Here is a 20,206-nt window from a genome sequence, read left to right on the forward strand (position 1 = left end):
GAAGTTTCCTTCGTCTCCTCACCAGCTTGGTCATTAGTCACTGGAAACTTCAATCTTCAGTGTACCGGAGTCCAGGTGTATGTGGTACACTTCTGTTTATCTATCTGTTGCCATCGTATTTTTCCTCTCTACCTTCTTTTCTTACCCTCCTCTGGGCATTCTTCTCAAGTGAGATTGGCTTGACTGGAAATGAAGCTGACAGATCGAAAGTTGGCTGCAGATGTGGAGGGAGTGTGGTCAGTCTGTGTCATCCTTAGTGAGGATGCAGGCATGCTCCAGGTAAGGTGGATTCCACAACTATTTTCCTGGAATCTGGAACTCCCTCCCCATTTTTTGTTTAAGCTCATCTGACTGGGGTGTCTTTCACTTGTAATAATGAGGTTCCTTATATCCCTAGAGTTTCCCCCAAGCCTAGGCTGCCACTCCACATCTGAATGCTTTCTGTTGGCATTCATATCAGAAACCTTGGCCAGATGGTTGGGTTCAGATCTGTTCTTTCAGAGGTCACTGACAGCTCTGGGTCAAAGTATCTAATGTCTCACCATGTCCCTGGTACCCTGCAGCGTTTGTTTAGCCAAATACTCCTGCTTCAGGTATCCATTGTAAGGCACCGGGATTTTTAATCTTTAACTAAATTATCATCAGTTCACAATGTGATCCAAAAACTGTTTTGGAAAGCTGCCTGCACTTCCCAGTATCATTTCCTTCCGTTTTTAGCGATTAGATTTAATACTTAACAAAAACATACCCTTAGTTTCTCAGGGAGCTAAATTTGCAAAGGGCAGCAGATGTACAACCTTTGTGAACACACAGGAGGCAAGTCCTATTCCAGTGACACATTGTTCCCAGACATAACTGGAAGAAGGAGGTCTGTCTGAGTAGAGGAAAGGCCTATAAGTAGCAAGAGAATTGAGCTAGATACAATTTTATCCCGTCTGAGAATTTCAGGAGCTCTGGATAAGCAGGACAAACCTACCTCACAGGGAAGACTCCAGCTTGCCCCAGACCGCCCTAAACAGCTTCACCTAACAAAACCAGAGCTTTGTAGGAGCTCAGGTTCCAGAAAGACAGACCGGCTAGCTGTGTGCCATTCCTACTGCCCGCCCAGTCCACAAGCCCCGCCCTCTACCCCGCCCCACCAGGCCCACCAATGGTCCCGCCCCTGGCGCTTGCGTCCCGCCCCTACGTGCGGCGGGGAGGCGGGAGGAGGAGTTGGCGCGGAGGAGGCGTGGCTGTGCCGGTGGAGGCGCGGGCGGGCGTCTGGACCTGACTTCAGTTGTGACACCCAAGGCGAGCGGCGGTGCTTGCGCGCCGTGCGGGGCTCAGGACGCGCTCTGCCGTCTCTCGCATCCGAGTTGGGCGCCGAGCTTTGCCTGGATCGACGCAGCTGCGACGCCGCTAGTCCTGGTGCAGCATCGGGGGCCGAATTTCGCTGCTGCTCCTGTCGTTCAGGAGCAATCCTGCCTGCCCCAGGAAAGCGGCACTGAGAGTTTCCCCGGGAGAAAGAGCCGGGACAGCGCGTAGAGTCACAGGGGACCGGGAACCGACCCAGCAGAGTGACAGAGAGGTGGGATGCGGGGATTGGAGGGCCGGGGATGGGTCCCTGAACCCCTACTCAGTGTCTGCGCCCGCAAGCTTAGCAGAATTACCAAGTTATAGTGTTTGAGCGCAGTAGGGGCTTCCTCTTGTCTGTCTGCAGGAGCCCGGTTGCGGGGGGTGTCCGAAGTGAGGAGGTGGCCTCGGGGTTGAGGCTCATGGGGATAGCTCTGTACCCCTTTTGGATCCAGTGTGATAAATAACCCGAGGAAACCCCACAAAAGTCAGCCTTTCTATGTCCACGTTTTCAGAAGTTGACCTGACACCCCCCCCCCCGCCCCACTAGTTATGAACTTCCAACAATGCGGGAGTGCAAAGGGTTAATTGATTAATTTCAATCAAATTCCATGTCAATTTCTAGGTGGTCCAGCAAGAGGTGATTTTGAACACTAGCCATGGAAGATTTGATGTTTGTCTGCAGCAACTTCCTCGACCCGTAAGTCCTGCAACCTCCCGTTCTTTTGTGCCTATAAAGGCTCCCGGGTTTCTTCTCTATCCAGAATTGTTCTGTGGTGGTTGGCCATGGGGAGCACCCTGGGCTGCCATCGCTCTATCCCTAGAGACCCATCAGACCTGTCACATAGCCGCAAGTTCAGCGCTGCCTGCAACTTCAGCAACATCCTGGTGAATCAGGAGCGGCTAAATATCAACACTGCCACTGAGGAGGAACTGATGACCCTGCCTGGGGTGACTCGCGCAGTGGCCCGAAGCATCGTGGAGTACCGAGAATATATCGGTGGCTTCAAGAAGGTGGAAGATCTAGCACTTGTCAGTGGTGTAGGGGCCACTAAACTGGAACAGGTCAAGTTTGAGATCTGTGTGAGCAGCAAGAGTAACTCTGCACAGCACTCTCCCAACTCCCTGAGGCGGGACCTCCTGGCTGAGCAGCAGCCTCATCACCTGGCCACCACGGTGCCTCTCACTCCGAGAGTCAATATCAACACAGCCACCCTTGCTCAGCTCATGAGTGTCCGGGGCCTCAGCGAGAAGATGGCCGTCAGCATCGTGGACTACCGCCGGGAACATGGTCCTTTTCGAAGTGTTGAAGACTTGGTGAGGATGGATGGAATCAGTGCAGCCTTCCTGGACAGAATACGACACCAGGTGTTCGCAGAGAGGTCCAGGCCCCCATCTACCCACACCAATGGGGGTCTTACCTTCACTGCCAAACCTCATCCCAGTCCCACATCTCTGAGCCTGCAGAGTGAGGACTTGGACCTGCCACCAGGGGGGCCCACACAGATTATCTCTATGAGGCCCTCGGTGGAGGCCTTTGGAGGTATGAGGGATGGGCGACCTGTGTTTAGGTTGGCCACGTGGAACTTACAGGGCTGCTCTGTGGAGAAGGCCAATAACCCAGGGGTCCGAGAGGTGGTGTGCATGACGCTTCTGGAAAACAGGTGAGGGCAGCAACCGCCAGGGGAGCTGGGAGTGAAGGCAGCTCTGCTGAGAATTCAAATGAGTGGATCCTTTGGGGCAAGGGAGAGGAAGGAGTGCTTAATCTCTGTTCCTGGGGTTCCAGAGCTGATTGCTGAGTGATGGTCTCCTCCTAAGCAAAGGCTCTGGAGTATGGGTTCTGCTTTGGAGAAGGTCTTTGGCTTACAGGATTTTACAGAGTTTCAACTGACTCACTGTGGGAAGTGAGGCATAGTCTTACATGTAAGAAAAACCCAACCCGAGGGTTTTGTTGTTTTTGTTTTTTCTTCCTAGACAGGGTTTCTCTGTGTAGCTCTGGCTGTCCTAGAACTAGCTCTATAGGCCAGGCTGGCCTTGAACTCAGGGATCCTCCTGCCTCTGCCTCCTGAATGCTAGAATCAAAGGCACGCACTACCGCTGCCCTGATAAAATCCTGAGATTTTAAAGGTTACATTAATGGCAGGGAAGGTCATGTTTTTCCATCAGATATGCCTATTTGCGTGGACAAAACCCATATTATTTACAAACGTATGCACCGCATTTTCCAGGGAGCTGTGAACAAAGCACGTAGCGCTCCTTTTCCTTGTTGAACCTGAACTTGGCTTTTAGCACACTCCTCCTACTGTCCCATAGCTAGAAAAGGCCAGTTTGGGTGTGGATACCGGGCAGATTGTTCCTTCTGAACTAAAAGAGCAAAGCCTGGCAGGTTTGGTCAGTGGGAGAGGATGTAATTGTCGCAGAATTACCGTCTGCAGGAACTAACTCCCCACACAGTAGAATGACACATCATGGCAAGAACCCCTGGCTCTTAGTAACAGTGTGCAGTGTAACTTGTTAGCTCCTTGACTGTGTCAGGAATTCTCAGATGCTGATCTGCAGGGCTGTGAGGCACAACCAGTGCTGGTCCTTTCTTCCTGCTCTCCTTTGTGGAGGCTGATCTGCTTGGCAAGGGGGTATCTTGGTGTCTGGAAGTGAGAAGGGAGTTCTCAGTGCGGAATCGGTGAATTGTGGCAGGGCATCGGGACAGATCAGTGAGGAGAAAAGCAGGCAACAACATTTTCTTGGCACAGTCCCATGGTACATTCTTATCTCTGAGGAGCGAGAGAGGACGGATCAGGGATCAGGAGATCACAGAGTGCTCTACTCCCTGCTACGTTGTACTGTCTGACTGTCACCCCAACTCAGTCATTCTGCAAACTCATCTTGTTCACAGCCCTGGGAGACTCACATCAGGACTGGCTTGATGCTATTTCTCCTTCACAGCTGCTGGGGGACAGCAGCTAGCAGCTTGGCTGCCCAATTCCCAGCAGGGGTTTCCTAAAGACCCAGTGTAGTAAAGAGAGGGGTGAATCTGAGTAGGATCCACAGCAGGGCTAGCTTTCTCCAGTCACTTCATTAGCTTGGCTCTGGACTAGTATAGTACCACCAGCCACTGCCTGAGAAGCTTTGGGTACCAGCCAGGTTTTCCCATCAGTCCAGGTGTTTCTGGTGTGCTCGAGACCTGAGAAGCTCGGTGCTCTGTGTTGGACCCTCTCTGTACTTCTGAGTTTCTTTTTAAAGACAGCCCCCCACCCCCACATTGGCATTCCTGATGTGACTTTTTTTTTTCCGTTACTTTGTCCCCTCCTTTGATTGGTCTGGTCACCTCTGAATTTATTTGTTCTCGTAATATTCAGTCTGGCCAGGAACTAAGGGCTTTATTACTTTCTAAGACAGGAATGAAGAGAGGGGAAGATGTGAGGGTGACAGTGGACATGGGGCCAGTTGTCCTAGGTATCAGAAGCTATTCAGGCAGCTGCTCTGGCTCTGATTCAAGGGTGGAGCCATCAGGGCTTATCTAGAGAGGAGCAGTAACAATTCTTGTTCAGTATAGGGTCCTTGGGGTTTTGTCCTGTTTTGTTCTTTGGATTTCATGGAAGAATATTGAAGGTGTGTGGCTGGTGACTTCAGGCAAGTTTACCCAAATCCAGTGAAGTGTAGAAGGGGGCACATGTAGTAAGCAGTGGAAAGGTGGCCTCTACCTCCACTGGGTTGTCACGCTAGGCTACATATATGTCCTGTGAGTCGGTGACTCCTTTGGCCTGATCAGTCACTATTCTGAAGAATCCTAGCACGTGGTTAGTGTTCAGGTAAAACCAAAGTAATAGGCTTAAGGCCTGATCCTTGCAAAGCTGTGGTGGGAACATTTGCCTGTGTGGTTGTCCTAGGGCACCAGAAGCTGTCACAGAGTCCCGAGGACAGGTGGCAGTGCCCATGCTCTGAGAGCTGGGTGTTCACACTGATTCACAGAAGTTTCTCAACCTCTTAGGAGTTCTCTTTGTTAATAGCAGGAAGCTATTTAGTGTGAGCAAGTATGGATGTATGCAGCTTCCCAGGTGGCCTTGTTTTCCTCCTGTAGATGTGCAGGGGAAGAGTGCTGGAGTTTAGGGTGTGCCTTTGTGTTTTCTGACAGCTTCCACATCCTTTTGTTCTCCCCAGTAACTCTAAAGTGGGGAATGTTTGCTTTTGTTAAAGATCCCCATCTTTAGGTGAGGAAAGAAGGGAAAGGAGTTAAACCTCTTGGCTCTGAAACAGCTCAGTTGGGACTGATGGGACTAGGGCCTACACCAGCTGACTTTATCCTTGTGAGCATGCTGTTTGCTTAGGCACAGCACCTCTATACTGTTGTACCAAACCACGATATACCAAACCAAAGGTATTTGCCAACTCCCATGCCAGTCACAGACATTGAATCCATTATTAAGGCATTATAAAGCAAACCTTGGGCAGTTTTGTAGAGGGAGTGGCTGTCTCATGGCTTCCTTTCTGTGAGTTTTGCTTATCAAGTATGAGCTTTTTATAGAGGAAAGGTGCCCCTGTATGGGAATGCTGCTGATTTGATAGGCAGAGTCATTTTGCATGTGAACTCTCAGGTAGGACCTCTTAGAGCTAGATAATTATAGTCACCAGGAACCTTCAGGGACACTGCTGGTTTCATCACATTCATTTGCCAAATCTTGGTCTTAGGCAATATTATTTCTCCTTTAGTATTTATGGGGCAGGAATGAAAGAAACATGCTTCTGATGAATATCCTTGCAAAATTCTGAACAGTGTGAGCCATGATCCTTTAGTATTTGTTTATGGCTGAGCAAGCCTCCTGCCTTTTAGTATCCCTTTGGTTTCTGACAATAAATGCAGGTAGAGCTGATAGAGAATCTTTGAAAGAAATAGAGATTCACCATCCCAGTTGCCTGTTTTCCTCATATTCTGTATCTGAAGAAAACTCCAGTGTCAAAGTAGTTAGCTTTTTAGTGTTTTTAATTGTATTTCTTCCCGAGTCTTCACTAGCAAATCACATGTAAAATATTAATGCCTGACAATGTGTATAATTCTGAAAAAAAAAGAAACTCCACCAACAGATTTTAGTCTGTCAGACGTGATTAGTAGGATCCGCATAGACAGAATTCATTTTGTCATTCAATTCATCTATGGAAAAATGTGTATTGAATGTACACTTCCTGTGCACATGTATAAACACAGTTCAGGGATCATCTTGGATCACCTCCGTGACAGAATTAACTAAATGGCAGTCAGTTTGTATGGCTCAGCATCAAAACAGTTTGGTTAACCCAGATTTTTTTTTTTTTTTTTTTGGCTAACTGACAGGAACTGATTTGTATTTGTCCATATGAATAATCAGCTCATGTTGGGGAATTAAAGATTAGGTAGATGAACCAAATATAATATCCAGAGGGAGGGAAGAAAAACCACTCGGCAATCCTCTTAAAGTAGACATGGGACATCTCTTTTGATAGCTGTGGAAACAGAGGCTCAGAGGCTTAAGATAACACCCCATTGGCCTTCAGATATATAAATGCTGGAGCCAGGATTTGAAGCTCTGCATTTGTCTGATTTCAAAGCCAGGTCTTGGAACAAATTTTACCAAATTCAGTATACCCTTCCATGTCCTGTTTCTAAATCTCACTGGCCCACAGTCTTAGGTCAAGCATCAGGGGCTTGTAAGAAGGGTGGCATTACCCAAATCCCTGAAACTATCTTAGCCTCAGAAGGCCCCTGTGCCTTTCCTGTTTTTGTTCCTCCAAAGGCTGGGTTGGTAGCCAGAGCATGGAGCAAACTCAGAGGACGTCAAGGCCTCTCTGCTTGGCCCTGTGAGTTTGAGACCTTGGGCTCCACTCCAAGGTGGAGTTCCGGTCTGCAGAGCCAAGGAATTCTGGGTCATTTCCAGACAGCAAGGTGGTCAGCAAGAAGACTGCTGTGGCTTTGTCAGAGAATTGGGGGGGGGGGGGAGAGGGGAGGGGAGTAAAGGGAGGTCTTAGTGTGGACATCACTCAGAAAGGAAAGGGGTTATGTTTGTTTTTCAAGAGGTTGAGTTTCTTTGGGGTCTAATGTCAAGGTCCTGTGGAGGTTTGATACTGTTGATGTTTCCAGGTGATTAAACATTCAATCAGGCATTTCTTCTCCTCTCTCTGGGTGGCAGGCTGTCTTAGGCAATGCTGATGCTTTGATGGAACTTCCCTTCTGGATAGGGAGATAAGCATGTTAGCACATGGGTACCTGATTACAGGTAGGTGCAAAAGCTGAGGATCATGGAGATGAGGCAGAGAGATGCTTGTTTAGAAAAATGGAGGTCAGAGAAGGTCTCCTCCAGGTACTGGTGGATGGCAAGGAGCCAGGCATGAAAGATCTGGGGGAAGAGGTAGAAGCTGGTGAGGTGAATTCTTGCTGGGTTGTTACGGCTGCTGGGGCCTGAACAGATTGTGTTCTGGGAGTTATAAAGAGGTCGTGTTGCTTGAGGGGTGGTGAGTGACTGGGGGGATGTAGTGGGTGGAAATGAAGGATATACTTAGAGGTAAAACTGAAGGGATTCGTCTGTGTCTGGGATGATGTGAGAATTAGGTGGTGACTTGTTTGAAACTTTGAAATTCCTAGAAGACAGGCCCAGAGGCATTTCGGAGATTTGGGGGCCAACTGGCATGCTTTCTGCACTGTGTGAAAATTCGCACAACTCTCTGACCTCTCTGCTCCTCCCTGTGCATGCTGTGTTCTGGACAAGGAGTAGGGTTGTGGGTACCCATAGCAGCTTGAGGCTATATCCTGTTCTCGGCCCCAGAGTGGCATCTGGCAAGGCCCTGTACTCTATTAGCATCAGTGACATGTAGAACAAAGTCATGCTTAGGGGTTGTAGGTAACTTTTCAATGGGAGATATTTACATTAGTTTGCTTCCTTGAGTGGTATAGAGACCTGCCCTGTGTTGAGGAAACTGCCAGTCTAGAAAGGAGATCGGAATCTGACAGGTACCAAGGCAATGTGCAAAATGAGGGAGGAAGTGAGTATTGCTGAGAGGCCAGAGAACACAGTGACTCCTCGGTGCTAATCCACTTGGTTCTACAGGCTGTGTGGAGACCTCAGCCTTAGGGGAGACTGAGGACCGACCTTGGGAACAAGCTTACTGGGAGGGAAGTTGTCATTTGACATGGAGAAATGTGATAACAGTCGGGCTACTAGTTAGCAGTCCCTCTATGCTAAGGACAAAGGGCCAAATTGGATCCTTTATTCCAGCTTCAAATGTATCATACTTAGAAACACAGGCATCTTCTAGAATAGCTTACACATAATTAACACGAAAACAACCGCCCTTGTCTTTGAGCCTTGCATAGTCGCATACCTTTAAGCCCAGCACTGGGGAAGCAGAGGCAGGTGAATCTCTTTGAGTTCAAGGCCAGCCTGGTTTATATTAACAAGTTCTAGGACAGCCAGGCCTACATAGAAAGACCCTGTCTTAAACACACACACACACACACACACACACACACACACACAAATCCATAATTCCTTAATAATTTTTGCTAGTATTAACTAAACAATGCATTTCACTAAAATACCATTTTCTTGTCACAGATCCCTGGTCTGTGTGCTGTGGAGGCAGCCAGGTGTGATCCAGTCTTGGTCATTCTTCCCATCAGAACATTAAGGAGATGCTACAAAACTGCCGGGTGAAAGCTTCCTGGCTGTACTCCATACGATTGCTCACAGACCTTCTTCTGGGTCACGGTTATTTATTGTAGTGTAGTAATTGATAGCTGCCACACTCGGAGCTTATGGAGGGTATCCTGAAGTAAACATGTCATATAAAGGAAGTCTGGAGTTCCTCCAAAGTCCCATATAAAGAAACCTTGTATTTTTTTTTTCCTTTTCTTTTTTCTGGTTGTAGTTCTCTAACTGATGTTGATTTGTGCTTATTCCCAACCAGCCCCTGTCTCCTGAAGACTCTATTTTGGTCCAGCCATTACCTGATTAAGCTGTTCGGCCTGGCTTTTGATTACTAGGCTACCTTAAAGTCCTGAAATGGAGCGCTTCACCAGGGGAATGCTGTCCTGACTGTCTGTATCTCCTACATCTTGCTCTTGTAGGGATCTTTGCTGATTGATCTCTGGAGGCTCACATCAGTACTTTCAGGCTAAAAGCATAGACTGTAAGGCAGAGGTTTAAGGTAGCTTGTTGTTTTAAAAACTGATTCAATCACTGCTTCAAAGAAAACCTCTCCTAAAGCTTCTTGAGCAAATTCAGTCTGACTTACATTAAAAAAAAAAATCCCGTTTAAAGAAATTACGTTTTTTAAAAAAATTTTTTAAACAAAACAATCAGTTTCATCATGGTGGTGTCCAATGTGTATAATGTGCATGTTAACAGTCACTTCCTGCTATTACTCTTGTCTTCCACTGCTGTCTCCATTTCTGTCCCCTAACTGTCCCTTTCTCCAGTGCCACGTCTCTAATAGCAATCTGGACTCCACATGAGAGAAAACACGGTATGTTGGTCTATGTGAGTTGACTTAATGATCTCCAGTTCCATCCATTTCTTTTTTTCCCTGCAAATGGCACGATTTCACTTTCTGTTATTTTTAAGTTGAAAACAAATTAAAGTAGTGGTCTGTGGTCTGAAAGTCCCCGTGGTTGGCTTTGCTGGCCTGAAGCTGCGGACCCCTGTTTCCTCTTTTTGTTTCTTGGTAGGAGCCCTCACAGCTGCAGATTCTGGTGTCCCTCTGCCATTTGTTTGATTAACACCTTGATCTCCGATCTTAAAGCGTAAAGTCTCCCCACAGGGCCTGGAGATTTTATGTCTCTGCAGCAGCAGTATGTATGCTGAGAACAAAACCTCATGCTTAACACTGGACTTGCTGTGTCCGGAGCCCAGCCCGTGTCACCTGTGGCCTGTTATCTTTGTCTCTGCCTAATGGACGGAAAAGGGATTGCTCAGGGAAGCCTAGACCTTTGCCAGGGACCCATGGCTTTTAAGTAGTGGGGTCTGAATTACCGTCGAAACAGTTAGTGTCTAAGTTTGATGATGAGAAAGTACCTGTGGACTCAGGAAGCCTCACTGTGGCCTTTGGACTCACCGATGCTCTGCGACTCTTTCTGCTCAGAGTTCCTTCAGCGTGTGGGTACACAGCAACACTCTCACACACGGGGATGAAAGTGTTTGTCCTGCCCTTTGCTTCTTCAAAATGGAGTAAAAGCAAACTGGGCGTAAGATGCTGTGTGTTTGTTTCTTAAAAGACTTTTGAGTCTTTTATATTTATCTTGCCCACACCTTTTTTTTTTTTTTTTTTTTTTTGGACAGCGATTTCTTACACAATTTGTTTTTATTGGAGTTTTCCAAACATTCGTTTTCATTTTCTTAGGATCAACTTTGCTTTCTGTTCACGCTTCTTGTTGGTGAGCTAGTGTCATGTTTTAAGTAGTGTGTGCAACCGGCATTAGCAATCTAGGGGTAAAGTTGCCTCTGACAAGCACGGGATACCCACAGTCATGGCTGATCCTCTCACTCAGGAATGCTCATTGTACTGTGGGTCTTTAAAGTGGGTCTCGAGTTGAAGTTGCTGAAAAAAGAAAAGCCAGCCCTCTTTTGTGTGTAAAGTCACTAGTATGTGTAGATGACTCTAAAACACACCATCCAGGTATAGTGGCACATGCCTGTCCTTCCAATGTTTTGGAAGGCAGAGCCAAAAGAATTGTGAATTCGAGGTTAGCCTGAGCTATGGTCCTGTTTCAAAGCAAACAAAATAAAACAAAATCCCAATCAAATGAAAGCAAAACAAATTAAACCTTGGTACCCGGGCCCAAGTCATTTAGTCTAGAGAGTGCTGCCGGGTGTGGAGTTTGCTGACTCCTAGCAGTGACTGAACGTGTCATCATTTTCCCTCAAAGGTTGCCTCAAAAGATGTGGCTAGTTAGAAACTCACAGGTTGATTTCGCCAATGTACCAATTCTTCCCAAATTCTTCATTCAGCTCCCAGAAAAGGAAATAGCAATGGGCTGTCATTTTGTTTTATTTTGTTTTTCTTTACCTTAGACGTGTATTAATTAATAGACTTTAAGACAGTGGTTCTCAAGCTGGGGGTCGAATATCAGATATGCTACATATCAAATATTTACACTACAACTCATAACAGTAGCAAAATGACAGTTATGAAGTAGCAATGAAATAATTTTATGGTTGGGAGAATCTAGTCAAGGGTCACATTATCCAGAGGGCTGAGAACCACTGTTTTAGAATTTTATGCTTTTGTAACCTGTGAATTACTCTGAGTTGGGATAAGTTTCTGAGAAAGAAGGCTGCATTTGATGCCTTGTAAAGCATTTTCCTAAGGTTTAAAGTTTGTACAGTCTTTTAAAGTTGTTCTGAATTGAATTTTAAAGTTTATTTATTTTTTATGTAGAATATGTTTGGGATCTCCCAGTGACTGAGGAGAGCACGTCAGTGTATATGAACTGCGTGGAACACAGTCAAACGACACAGAAACTAGTGATGATCTTGTATTGTGGTGATTTTGAGGATTCCACATTTAATAATAAAATTATAAGCCGTTATCAGATACTGCTAGTTTGACACAGAAGCAAGAGTTGTTTTTAATCTTTTCAACTCTAGGGTAAACTTAAATGAAGAACATGTAAGATGATGGTTCAAAGTGTTGCTTATCTATGAAGATGAAGATTTTATTGACATGAACCAAACAAATGACGGCACAGAAATAACCTGGAGGATGAATGGGGGCAAGATTGCAAGACTGTCTGTTAGCCCTGATTTCAGATGTAGTATTTATTTGTTTGTTAGTTTACTTATTTATTTAACCTTTTGAAACAGGCTCTCAATGGGTAGCCCTGGCTAGTCTAGAACTCTCTATTTAGACCTGGCCTAAATTCAGAGATCAGCCTGCATCTTCTGAATGCTGGAATTAAAGGCATGCACCACCATCCCCAGCTCAGATATATTATTTGTGTTCTCCACAATCACTGTTAGGCCAGGACTGTGGTGCAGTATGGAGTCTGAGGCAGGATTGTGTCCATGCCGAGACCCTGTAGTATCTTAAGGCCAGCCTTTCTGCAATAGGAAAAATCAAAACAGAAAGAGAAGGAGGGAGAGGAGGAGGGCCAAAGGAGGAGGGCCAAAGGGTGTCTGGGTGATATTTTGATTGGTCAGTAATGTTGATAGGAGCTGTATACTTAGATGAATACATTTCTTCTAAGTTGCAGAAGTCCCTTCTATTCTGAAGTTTTATTCATTAGGAAGGAAAGTGACCTCTATTTTCTGCGATGTACTTGGAACTCAGAGGAGGAGGAACAATCATTTTTGTAGAGAGTGTGTATTAGTCAAGAAGGTTGCCTTGATAAAGTACGGTGGACCCAGTGGCCCAAACAACTGGAATTCATTGTCACACTGCTGGGGCAAGAGACCACTACAGGTGATTTAGCAGTAGTCTTTATTTTATGTTTCTCCCAAGGCTCAGTCTCTCTCTGCCTAGTAGCTAACCTTCATCTCCCATCCTATTGGAATCCAGATTTCCTTTGTAGATTCTGAGGTACTATGGGTTGGGGCTTAGCTGGTAAAGTTTGAGGGGCCACCATCATTCAGTGTGTAAGAAGATAATTTAGGAAGAATTGACTAATATGCCTTTCTTGGCCATTTGTGAGGAAGATACATTTCTGAATACTTTTAGGGTATTCAGTGCACAGATTTAAGTTGACATCCACGTCTTAGGGTAACATTGGCATTTATATAAGCCACAATAGGTCTGGCCTAGCTTTTGGGAGCCGGGATTAGTTTCCCCTGCACTGCCCTTCAGAGGTGCCAGTCTAGGCATCTTCCTGGAATAAACTGCATTGTCCTGAAGCCCTGTGGTCCACCTCCAGTCCCAGGCAGCATCCTTCAGTCTGCCAACTTGGCGCTTGCCTTTAGCCCCAGATAATATTGATGCTTGAGCTTTGTAGAGCTTAGACACTCACTTCAGGTAGGGATTTAGTGTCTGTCTGCTGTTGGGAACTTTGTGTCCTTTAGATCTGCAGTGAGAAAGTGAGTCCAGAGTGTCTGTCATTGAGCCAACACAAACCAAGCTTTCTCTGGCTTTTGTTATTAAGTGCCCAGTTATAGGCTCCCATCCATATCTCCCCAGCCATAGCAGGTCCTGCATTGGAATTGCATGTGGATGCCATCTACCCTCCTAGACTGAAAGCTTTGCAAGGGTAAAAGCTGGGTTCTGAATCATAGTTTTGGCACCGTAGCAATAACAGATTCATGGTAAGAATATGTTGGTCACATATTCTTTATTTGATTCATATTTATTATTTGATCCAAGAGGCACTTGTAAGCATTTTATACTCAGTAATTAACTTCATTCTCATACTAGCAAGTGGCTACAGTATGCCCACCATGCAACTGAGGACTTCCTTGAAGAGTGTAAGCAAGCTTGCAGGAAGTCATTCTGCTGGGGAGCAGGGATCAGGCCCTGTCTGAAAACGTGGAGAGATCACATCAGGACCAGGACAGGACAGTTCAATACCTAGAGAGGCTGGAGAGACAGCGCGAGTTGTGGGAAGGGACCCTGTGTCTTGGAGGGAGCTCAAGGTGGTTGTCAATCAATTGGTATGTGGGGAAGTCACCCAGTCACAGTGAGGCCAGCAGTGCTGGGTTTTGTGGCCGCTGGGTTTGTTTTGGGAATTGAAATTAAATTTTTACATCATGCAGCTGACTGCAGGCAATTGACAGCAGTTTTTATTATATCCATAATATTTTCACTGTAGTCACAGGTTGTACAGCTGTCACCCATATAATTCCAGAACATGGAACATAAACATGGAACAGTTCATAAATGAGCTCCATACATATTAGCTGTCACTTCCCATTGCCTGGTCTGTCTTCTTCTGGACATGTGGCTGTTTGAACTGGACTCCTTGCCCTTTACATTTTTCAAGGTTCACGTATGTTGTAACATGTGTTAGAATTCCATTTTTATGTTCTCCAGATATTTCACTATATTGATGGATTCTAGTTTCATCTACCTTTAGGCTCTGATGAATAATATTGACTTGAACGTAGATGAAGACATTTTATATGGAAGATATTGCTGGTTCATAGTTAATTCTATGTTTAGCATTTTGAAGAAGTGCCAGGCTGTTTTCTAGAGCAGCTGAATCCTTTTCCATTTCTATCAGCAGTACTTGAGGGTTCATGTTTTCCAAATGCCTGTCAACACTTATGCTTTTTTGATTTTTGACCATAGCCATCCTCTTGGGTGTGGGACAGGGCTATCAGGGTTTGAATTCCATTTCCCCACAAGCCAGTGAGGCTTAGCATCTTCCCATGTGTTCCTGGCTATTTACTTCTCTTTGGAGAACAATCTAGATGTAGGCCTTGGTTTAGGTTATTTTCCAAGTTACTGCTGAGCTGAAAAACAAAGAGACCGTGCTGGCTGCTTGTCTTTCCCTCTTCCTTTCCTGTTACTCATAGAGTCATCGTATCAGGACGTGAACTGGGATAATTTCTTTGTAATAGGAGAAAGTACTCAACATCCTACCCAAAGGAAATTCCATCTGGAAAGACCTTGGCACCTTCCACTTGGTGTGTTCCATGATTTTGGCAGAAGCAGTGCGTCTGAGCAGGGTTTTTAGGAGAGTCCTTCAGAGGCACCAAGTGTCCTCCAACTTCACATTTAAGTTATGTGATTTGGATGGAAGTTCAACACACTTATCTAATGCCGGGATGTGATGCACCGTATGCCAGGGTTTGCAATGAGAGGTAGACATCGGGCATCTCATTACAGTGCCTGCAGTTCACAGCGCCCCCCTCCCCGCCCTCCGCATCTCCCCCCCCACCCTCCGCAGCTCCCCCCGCCCGCCCCCCCGCCCCCCCTCCCCCGGCCAGAGAAGTGCCTTGAAAGAACACCTGCTGCAGGATCCTGGCAAAGCCATCGCACCAGATGAAATTACATGCCCTGTGTTTATTTCCTGATCCCTCTGAGCCCTATCCGTGACAAGCTGAGTCATACCCTTCACTTCAATGGACCCTTCAATGAGCCAGGCGGCACAGGCCCCGCTTCCCTTTGCTTTTGTGTTTAACATGACCTTTTTTTCTGTCAGGCACCCCCTATCCACTTGCAGGGTAAAGAGGTACTTCAATGCACTTAGACATACCAGTGGGAATTATACGACAGTTAATTCACGAAAGAACCTTCTGAGCTCTGAAGATTTCCAGCTAGCAACTGCTTCTGAAGGCCCTGTACTCAGTTACCCCACTCACGCTCCGAATCTACCACCAGTACACAGCCCGCACTCCGTCTTCCTTGGCGGTCTGTTGAAGTGTTTAGTTGTCTTGTTATCACAGCGATCTCTTTAATGTACATCCTTTCTGCATTACCTTGTCTGCTGTAGGGTAACAGGACACCTTAAACTGGGTGATTTATCTGAGTACAAATCTGCTTTGCTCATGGCTCTAGGGGATGAGCGGTACCCAAGAACGGAGTGCAGCAGCTGGTGAGGACTTCCGGGCTGCATCACCCCGTGGTGGATGGGAACACTAAAAGGCAAGAGACTAGAGAGGGCCAGACTTGCCTTTGAAGCGATGGCTCAGGGTTAGGAGCATGCATTTTCAAACTTACTGCTAAGCTGGGGAAAAAGATGTTTTTCTTCCCTCCTTTCTTGCTACTAAGTCATGCAGTTTTTGTACCTGGAATATTTTCTTTCTTTTTTTATAGAACAACTTTATTTTAAAAACAGAGACAAATGTACAGATTTTAAAAGCATTTTGCGTAAAAGTATATGAATACATTTTTGTCAGTACTTGATTTTTTTTTTAAGGTTTGATAGTATGCATTAAAATCTTACTAGTTACAATGAGCATAAAGTACATGTAAAACAAGATGTAACCTGGAAATAGTCAAAGTTTTCTTGGTGAGTAAAGATTAAGCATAATGGTTTTTTATTTATTTAGTTTTTGGCCTTTGTTTATCTTGAACTTCCTATAGTCTGTGAGTTGTTTCTGGGGTGTTCAGAGCTTTTTGGGGTTAGTATCCAATTATCAGTGACTGCATATTATGTCTGTTCTTTTGTGACTGGGTTATCTCACTCAGGATGATATTTTCTAGATGCATCCGTTTTTTTAAGAATTTCATTAAGTCATTGTTTCTGATAGCTGAGTAGTACTCCATTGTGTAAATATACCACAATTTTTGTATCCATTCATCTACTGAAGGACATCTGGATTCTTTCCAGCTTCTGGCTATTATAAATAGAGCTGCTATGAACATTGTGGTGCATGTGTCCTTGTTGTATGTTGGAGCATCTCTGAGGTATATGCCTAGAAGTGGAATAATTGGGTCTTCAGGTAGTACTATGTCCAATTTTCTGAGGAACCGCCAGACTGATTTCCAGGGTGGTTGTTTACAACCTCCCCAATAGTGGAGAAGTGTTCCTCTTTCTCTGCATCCTCGCCAGCATCTGATCTTAGCCATTCTGGTTGGTGTGAGGTGGAATCTCAGGGTTGTTTTGATTTGCATTTCCCTGATGGCTAATGATGTCGAGCACTTCCTTAGATGTTTCTCAGCCATTCGATATTCCTCAATTGAGAACTTTTTGTTTTGCTCTGTACCCCATTTTTTAATACAGTTGTTTGATTCTCTGGTGTCTAACTTCTTGAGTTCTTTGTATACCTTGGATATTAGGCCTCTATCAGATGTGGGGTTGGTAAAGATCTTTTCCTAATCTGTTGGCTGCCATTTTGTTTTCTTGACAGTGTCCTTAGCCTTACAGAAACTTTGCAATCTCATTAAGTCCCATTTGTCGACATTTGACCTTAGAGCACAAATCATTGGTGTTCTGTTCAGGAAAATTTCTCCTGTGCCTATGTGTTCTAAGGTTTTCCCTACTTTCTCTTCTAATAGTTTCAGTGTACCTGGTTTAATGTGGAGATCTTTGATCCACTTGCATTTGGGCTTTTTACAAGGAGATAAGGAAGGGTCTATTTTCATTCTTCTGCATGCTGAGTGCCAGTTGGACCAACATCATTTGTTGAAGAGGCTGTCTTTTTTTCCATTGAATGTTTACAGCTCCTTTGTCAAAAATCAGGTGACCATATATGTGAGGGCTCATTTCTGTATCTTCTATTCTATTCCATTGATCCACGTGACTATCTCTGTAGCAGTACCATGCAGTTTTTAACACAATTGCCTTGTAATATAGCTTGAGGTCAGGGATGGTGATTCCCACAGATGTTTTCTTGTTGTTAAGGATGGATTTTGCTATTCTCAGTTTTTTGTTATTCCAGATGAAATTGCACATTGCTCTTTCCAACTCTATGAAAATTGGGATAGAATTTTGATGGGGATTGCATTGAATCTATAGATTCCTTTTGGTAAGATGGCCATTTTTACAATGTTGATCCTTCTAATTCATGAGCATGGAGATCTTTCCATTTTCTGAGATCTTCCTCTATTTCCTTCTTCAGAGATTTAAAGTTCTTGTTATACAGGTCCTTCACTTGCTTAGTTAGACTCACAACAAGGTATATCATAGTATTTGTGACTGTTGTGAAGGATATCTTTTCCCCAATTTCTTTCTTTGCACGTTTGTCCTTTGAGTAGAGGAAGGCTACTGATTTGTTTGAGTTAATTTTATATCCAGCCACTTTGTTGAACTTGTTTATCAGATATAGAAGTTCTCTGGTGGAATTTTTGGGGTCACTTATATACACTATCATGTCATCTGCAAACAGTGATATTTTTACTTCTTCCCTTCCAATTTGTATCTCTTTGCTGTCTAATTGCTCTGGCCAGGATTTCAGTTCTATGTTGAATAGGTAGGGGGAGAGTGGGCAATTTTAGTGGGATTGCTTCAAGTTTCTCACTGTTAATTTTGATGTTGACTATTGGTTTGCTGTATATTGCTTTTATTATGTTTAGGCATGGGCCTTGGATTTCTGTTCTTTCCAAGCAAGACTTTTAACATGAAGGGGTGTTGAATTTTGTCAAATGCTTTCTAAATATCTTTATTTCTATGACAGCATCTATTGAGATGACCATGTGGTTTTTTTCTTTGAGTTTGTTTATAAGGTGGATTACATTGATGGATTTCCGTATATTAAATCATCCCTGCATCCCAGGGATGAAGCCTCCTTTATCATGGTGAATGATCACTTTGATGTGTTCTTGGATTCAGTTAGGTAGTGTGCCATCTGACTATATTTTGTGGAAAAGTTTGGATAGTATTGGTATTAGGTCGTCAATAAATGTCTGATAGAATTCTGCACTGAACTCATCTGGACCTGGGCTTTTTTTGGTTGGGAGGTTTTTGATGACTTCTTCTATTTCTTTAGCTGTTATGGGATTATTTAGATGGTTTACCTGTTCCTGGTTTAACTTCAGTATCTGGTATCTGTCTAGGAATTCATTTATTTCCTCCAGATTTTCCAGCTTTGTTGAGTATAGGCTTTTGTAGTAGGATCTGATGATTTCTTTAATTTCCTCAGTTTCAGTTATTATATCTCTACTTTCCTTTCTGATTTTGTTCATTTGGATACTCTTTCTTTGTCCTCTAGTTTTCTGGCTAAGGGTTTATCAATTTTATTACTTTTCTCAAAGAAGCAGCTCTTGGTTTTGTTCATTCTTTGAATGGTTCTTTTTGTTTCTGCTTGGTCAGTTTCTGCTCTGAATTTGAATATTTCTTGCAGTCTACTCCTCTTGGGTGTATCTGCTTCCTTTTGTTTTAGAGCTTTCAATTGTGCTGTCAGGTTGCTAGTGTATGCTGGCATAAAAGCAAACATACCCAAACTAATGAGTGTAAATTACAAATACTTAAATCTTTACCCAATTTTATTTGTGCAAAAATAAATCTAGCAGTCAGTCAGACTTTATTACAGGTCGAACTTGAGATCGTCAGTCTTGAAATTATATTTCATGGTTCAGATGGGATCAATTAATGGAGTCTTACTTTCATAAACTTGTTTTACATCTCATGTGTCCCTAGGTTTGTATGTGTCTGACCACAGACATATGTTTGTATGTCTCCTCCCACAGAGTGTCTGGCTACGTGACAGCTATAAATATATCCATCTTTAAAAATAGATCTTTATCTTTAGAGCTAATTACCTCTCGGCTTCCTTCACATTGCCGGGGTAAATGTACTTGGGAGAACCCGTGTTCAATTGGCAGGATACTGCCTTCTGACTAATTGTTTGCAAGCTCTCTCCTGAAGCTTGTTTCAGACAAGCCCAGTGACATGCGGCATCTGATTTACTATCAGTGCAACAGATGGAAACAGGGACTATTTCTTGCTGGCCGGGGGCCTGGTGGCTGCTGGAGCTAGAGCCACGAACCTTGACCTTGTTTTTACTTTTCATAGTTTCTTTTTACTTGTTCTTTTGTATTTGCTGGGCACTTCATCTTGTGTATGAAACTATCAAATACGCATGAAAGATGCTCGGGCTCTGGCTCTTGAGGTCTTGGTGCCGTCCACCTTTGTGCTGCTCCTTTGGATTCCTTCAGAACGTGAGAAATCGCCTTCCTAATGAGACTGTACAAACAGCCGTGCTCACTACTTTCTGATGAAGCTGCCAGGGGAGCCTCTTTTGCCCAGGGCAGTGTATCCCTGCTCATCTCACATTGAGGGATGGAGACATGTATCCAAAAGCATAGGGGATATGAAGGGCTCCTTCTGGCTGTGGGGACAGTTGACTCAGGATCAAGGTCTCAGACAGATAGCAGAGACACTGTGTCTGCTGGCAGTGAGTGATGGTGCCCAGGGTCGCTGCCTGTAGAACTGTTGGAGGAGGACTGTGCAATGGTGCCTCCTCTTTCAACCAGCCAGTGCCGTTTACTGTTTGCTGAAGCGTCTTGGTGGATGCTTGCCGATGCTCAGGCCCTGGGC

The 20,206-nt window shown here is 44.7% G+C and overlaps 1 protein-coding gene across 1 annotated transcript in view; it reads left to right on the top strand.

The window, feature by feature from the left end:
• The first annotated feature begins 1,285 nt into the window (after positions 1 to 1,285).
• The window catches only part of EEPD1 (endonuclease/exonuclease/phosphatase family domain containing 1), a 103,406-nt gene continuing 84,485 nt past the window's right edge, over positions 1,286 to 20,206 (top strand). Inside the window, exons 1-2 of the mRNA XM_080929829.1 lie at positions 1,286 to 1,567; positions 1,958 to 2,996. Of these exons, the coding sequence (XP_080785955.1) occupies positions 2,119 to 2,996 (878 nt within the window). The 5' untranslated portion in view covers positions 1,286 to 1,567; positions 1,958 to 2,118. The remainder of the gene's footprint in view (positions 1,568 to 1,957; positions 2,997 to 20,206) is intronic.

The sequence above is a fragment of the Micromys minutus genome, assembly GCF_963924665.1.
Source record: "Micromys minutus genome assembly, chromosome: 16".
NCBI classification, from domain to species: domain Eukaryota; kingdom Metazoa; phylum Chordata; class Mammalia; order Rodentia; family Muridae; genus Micromys; species Micromys minutus.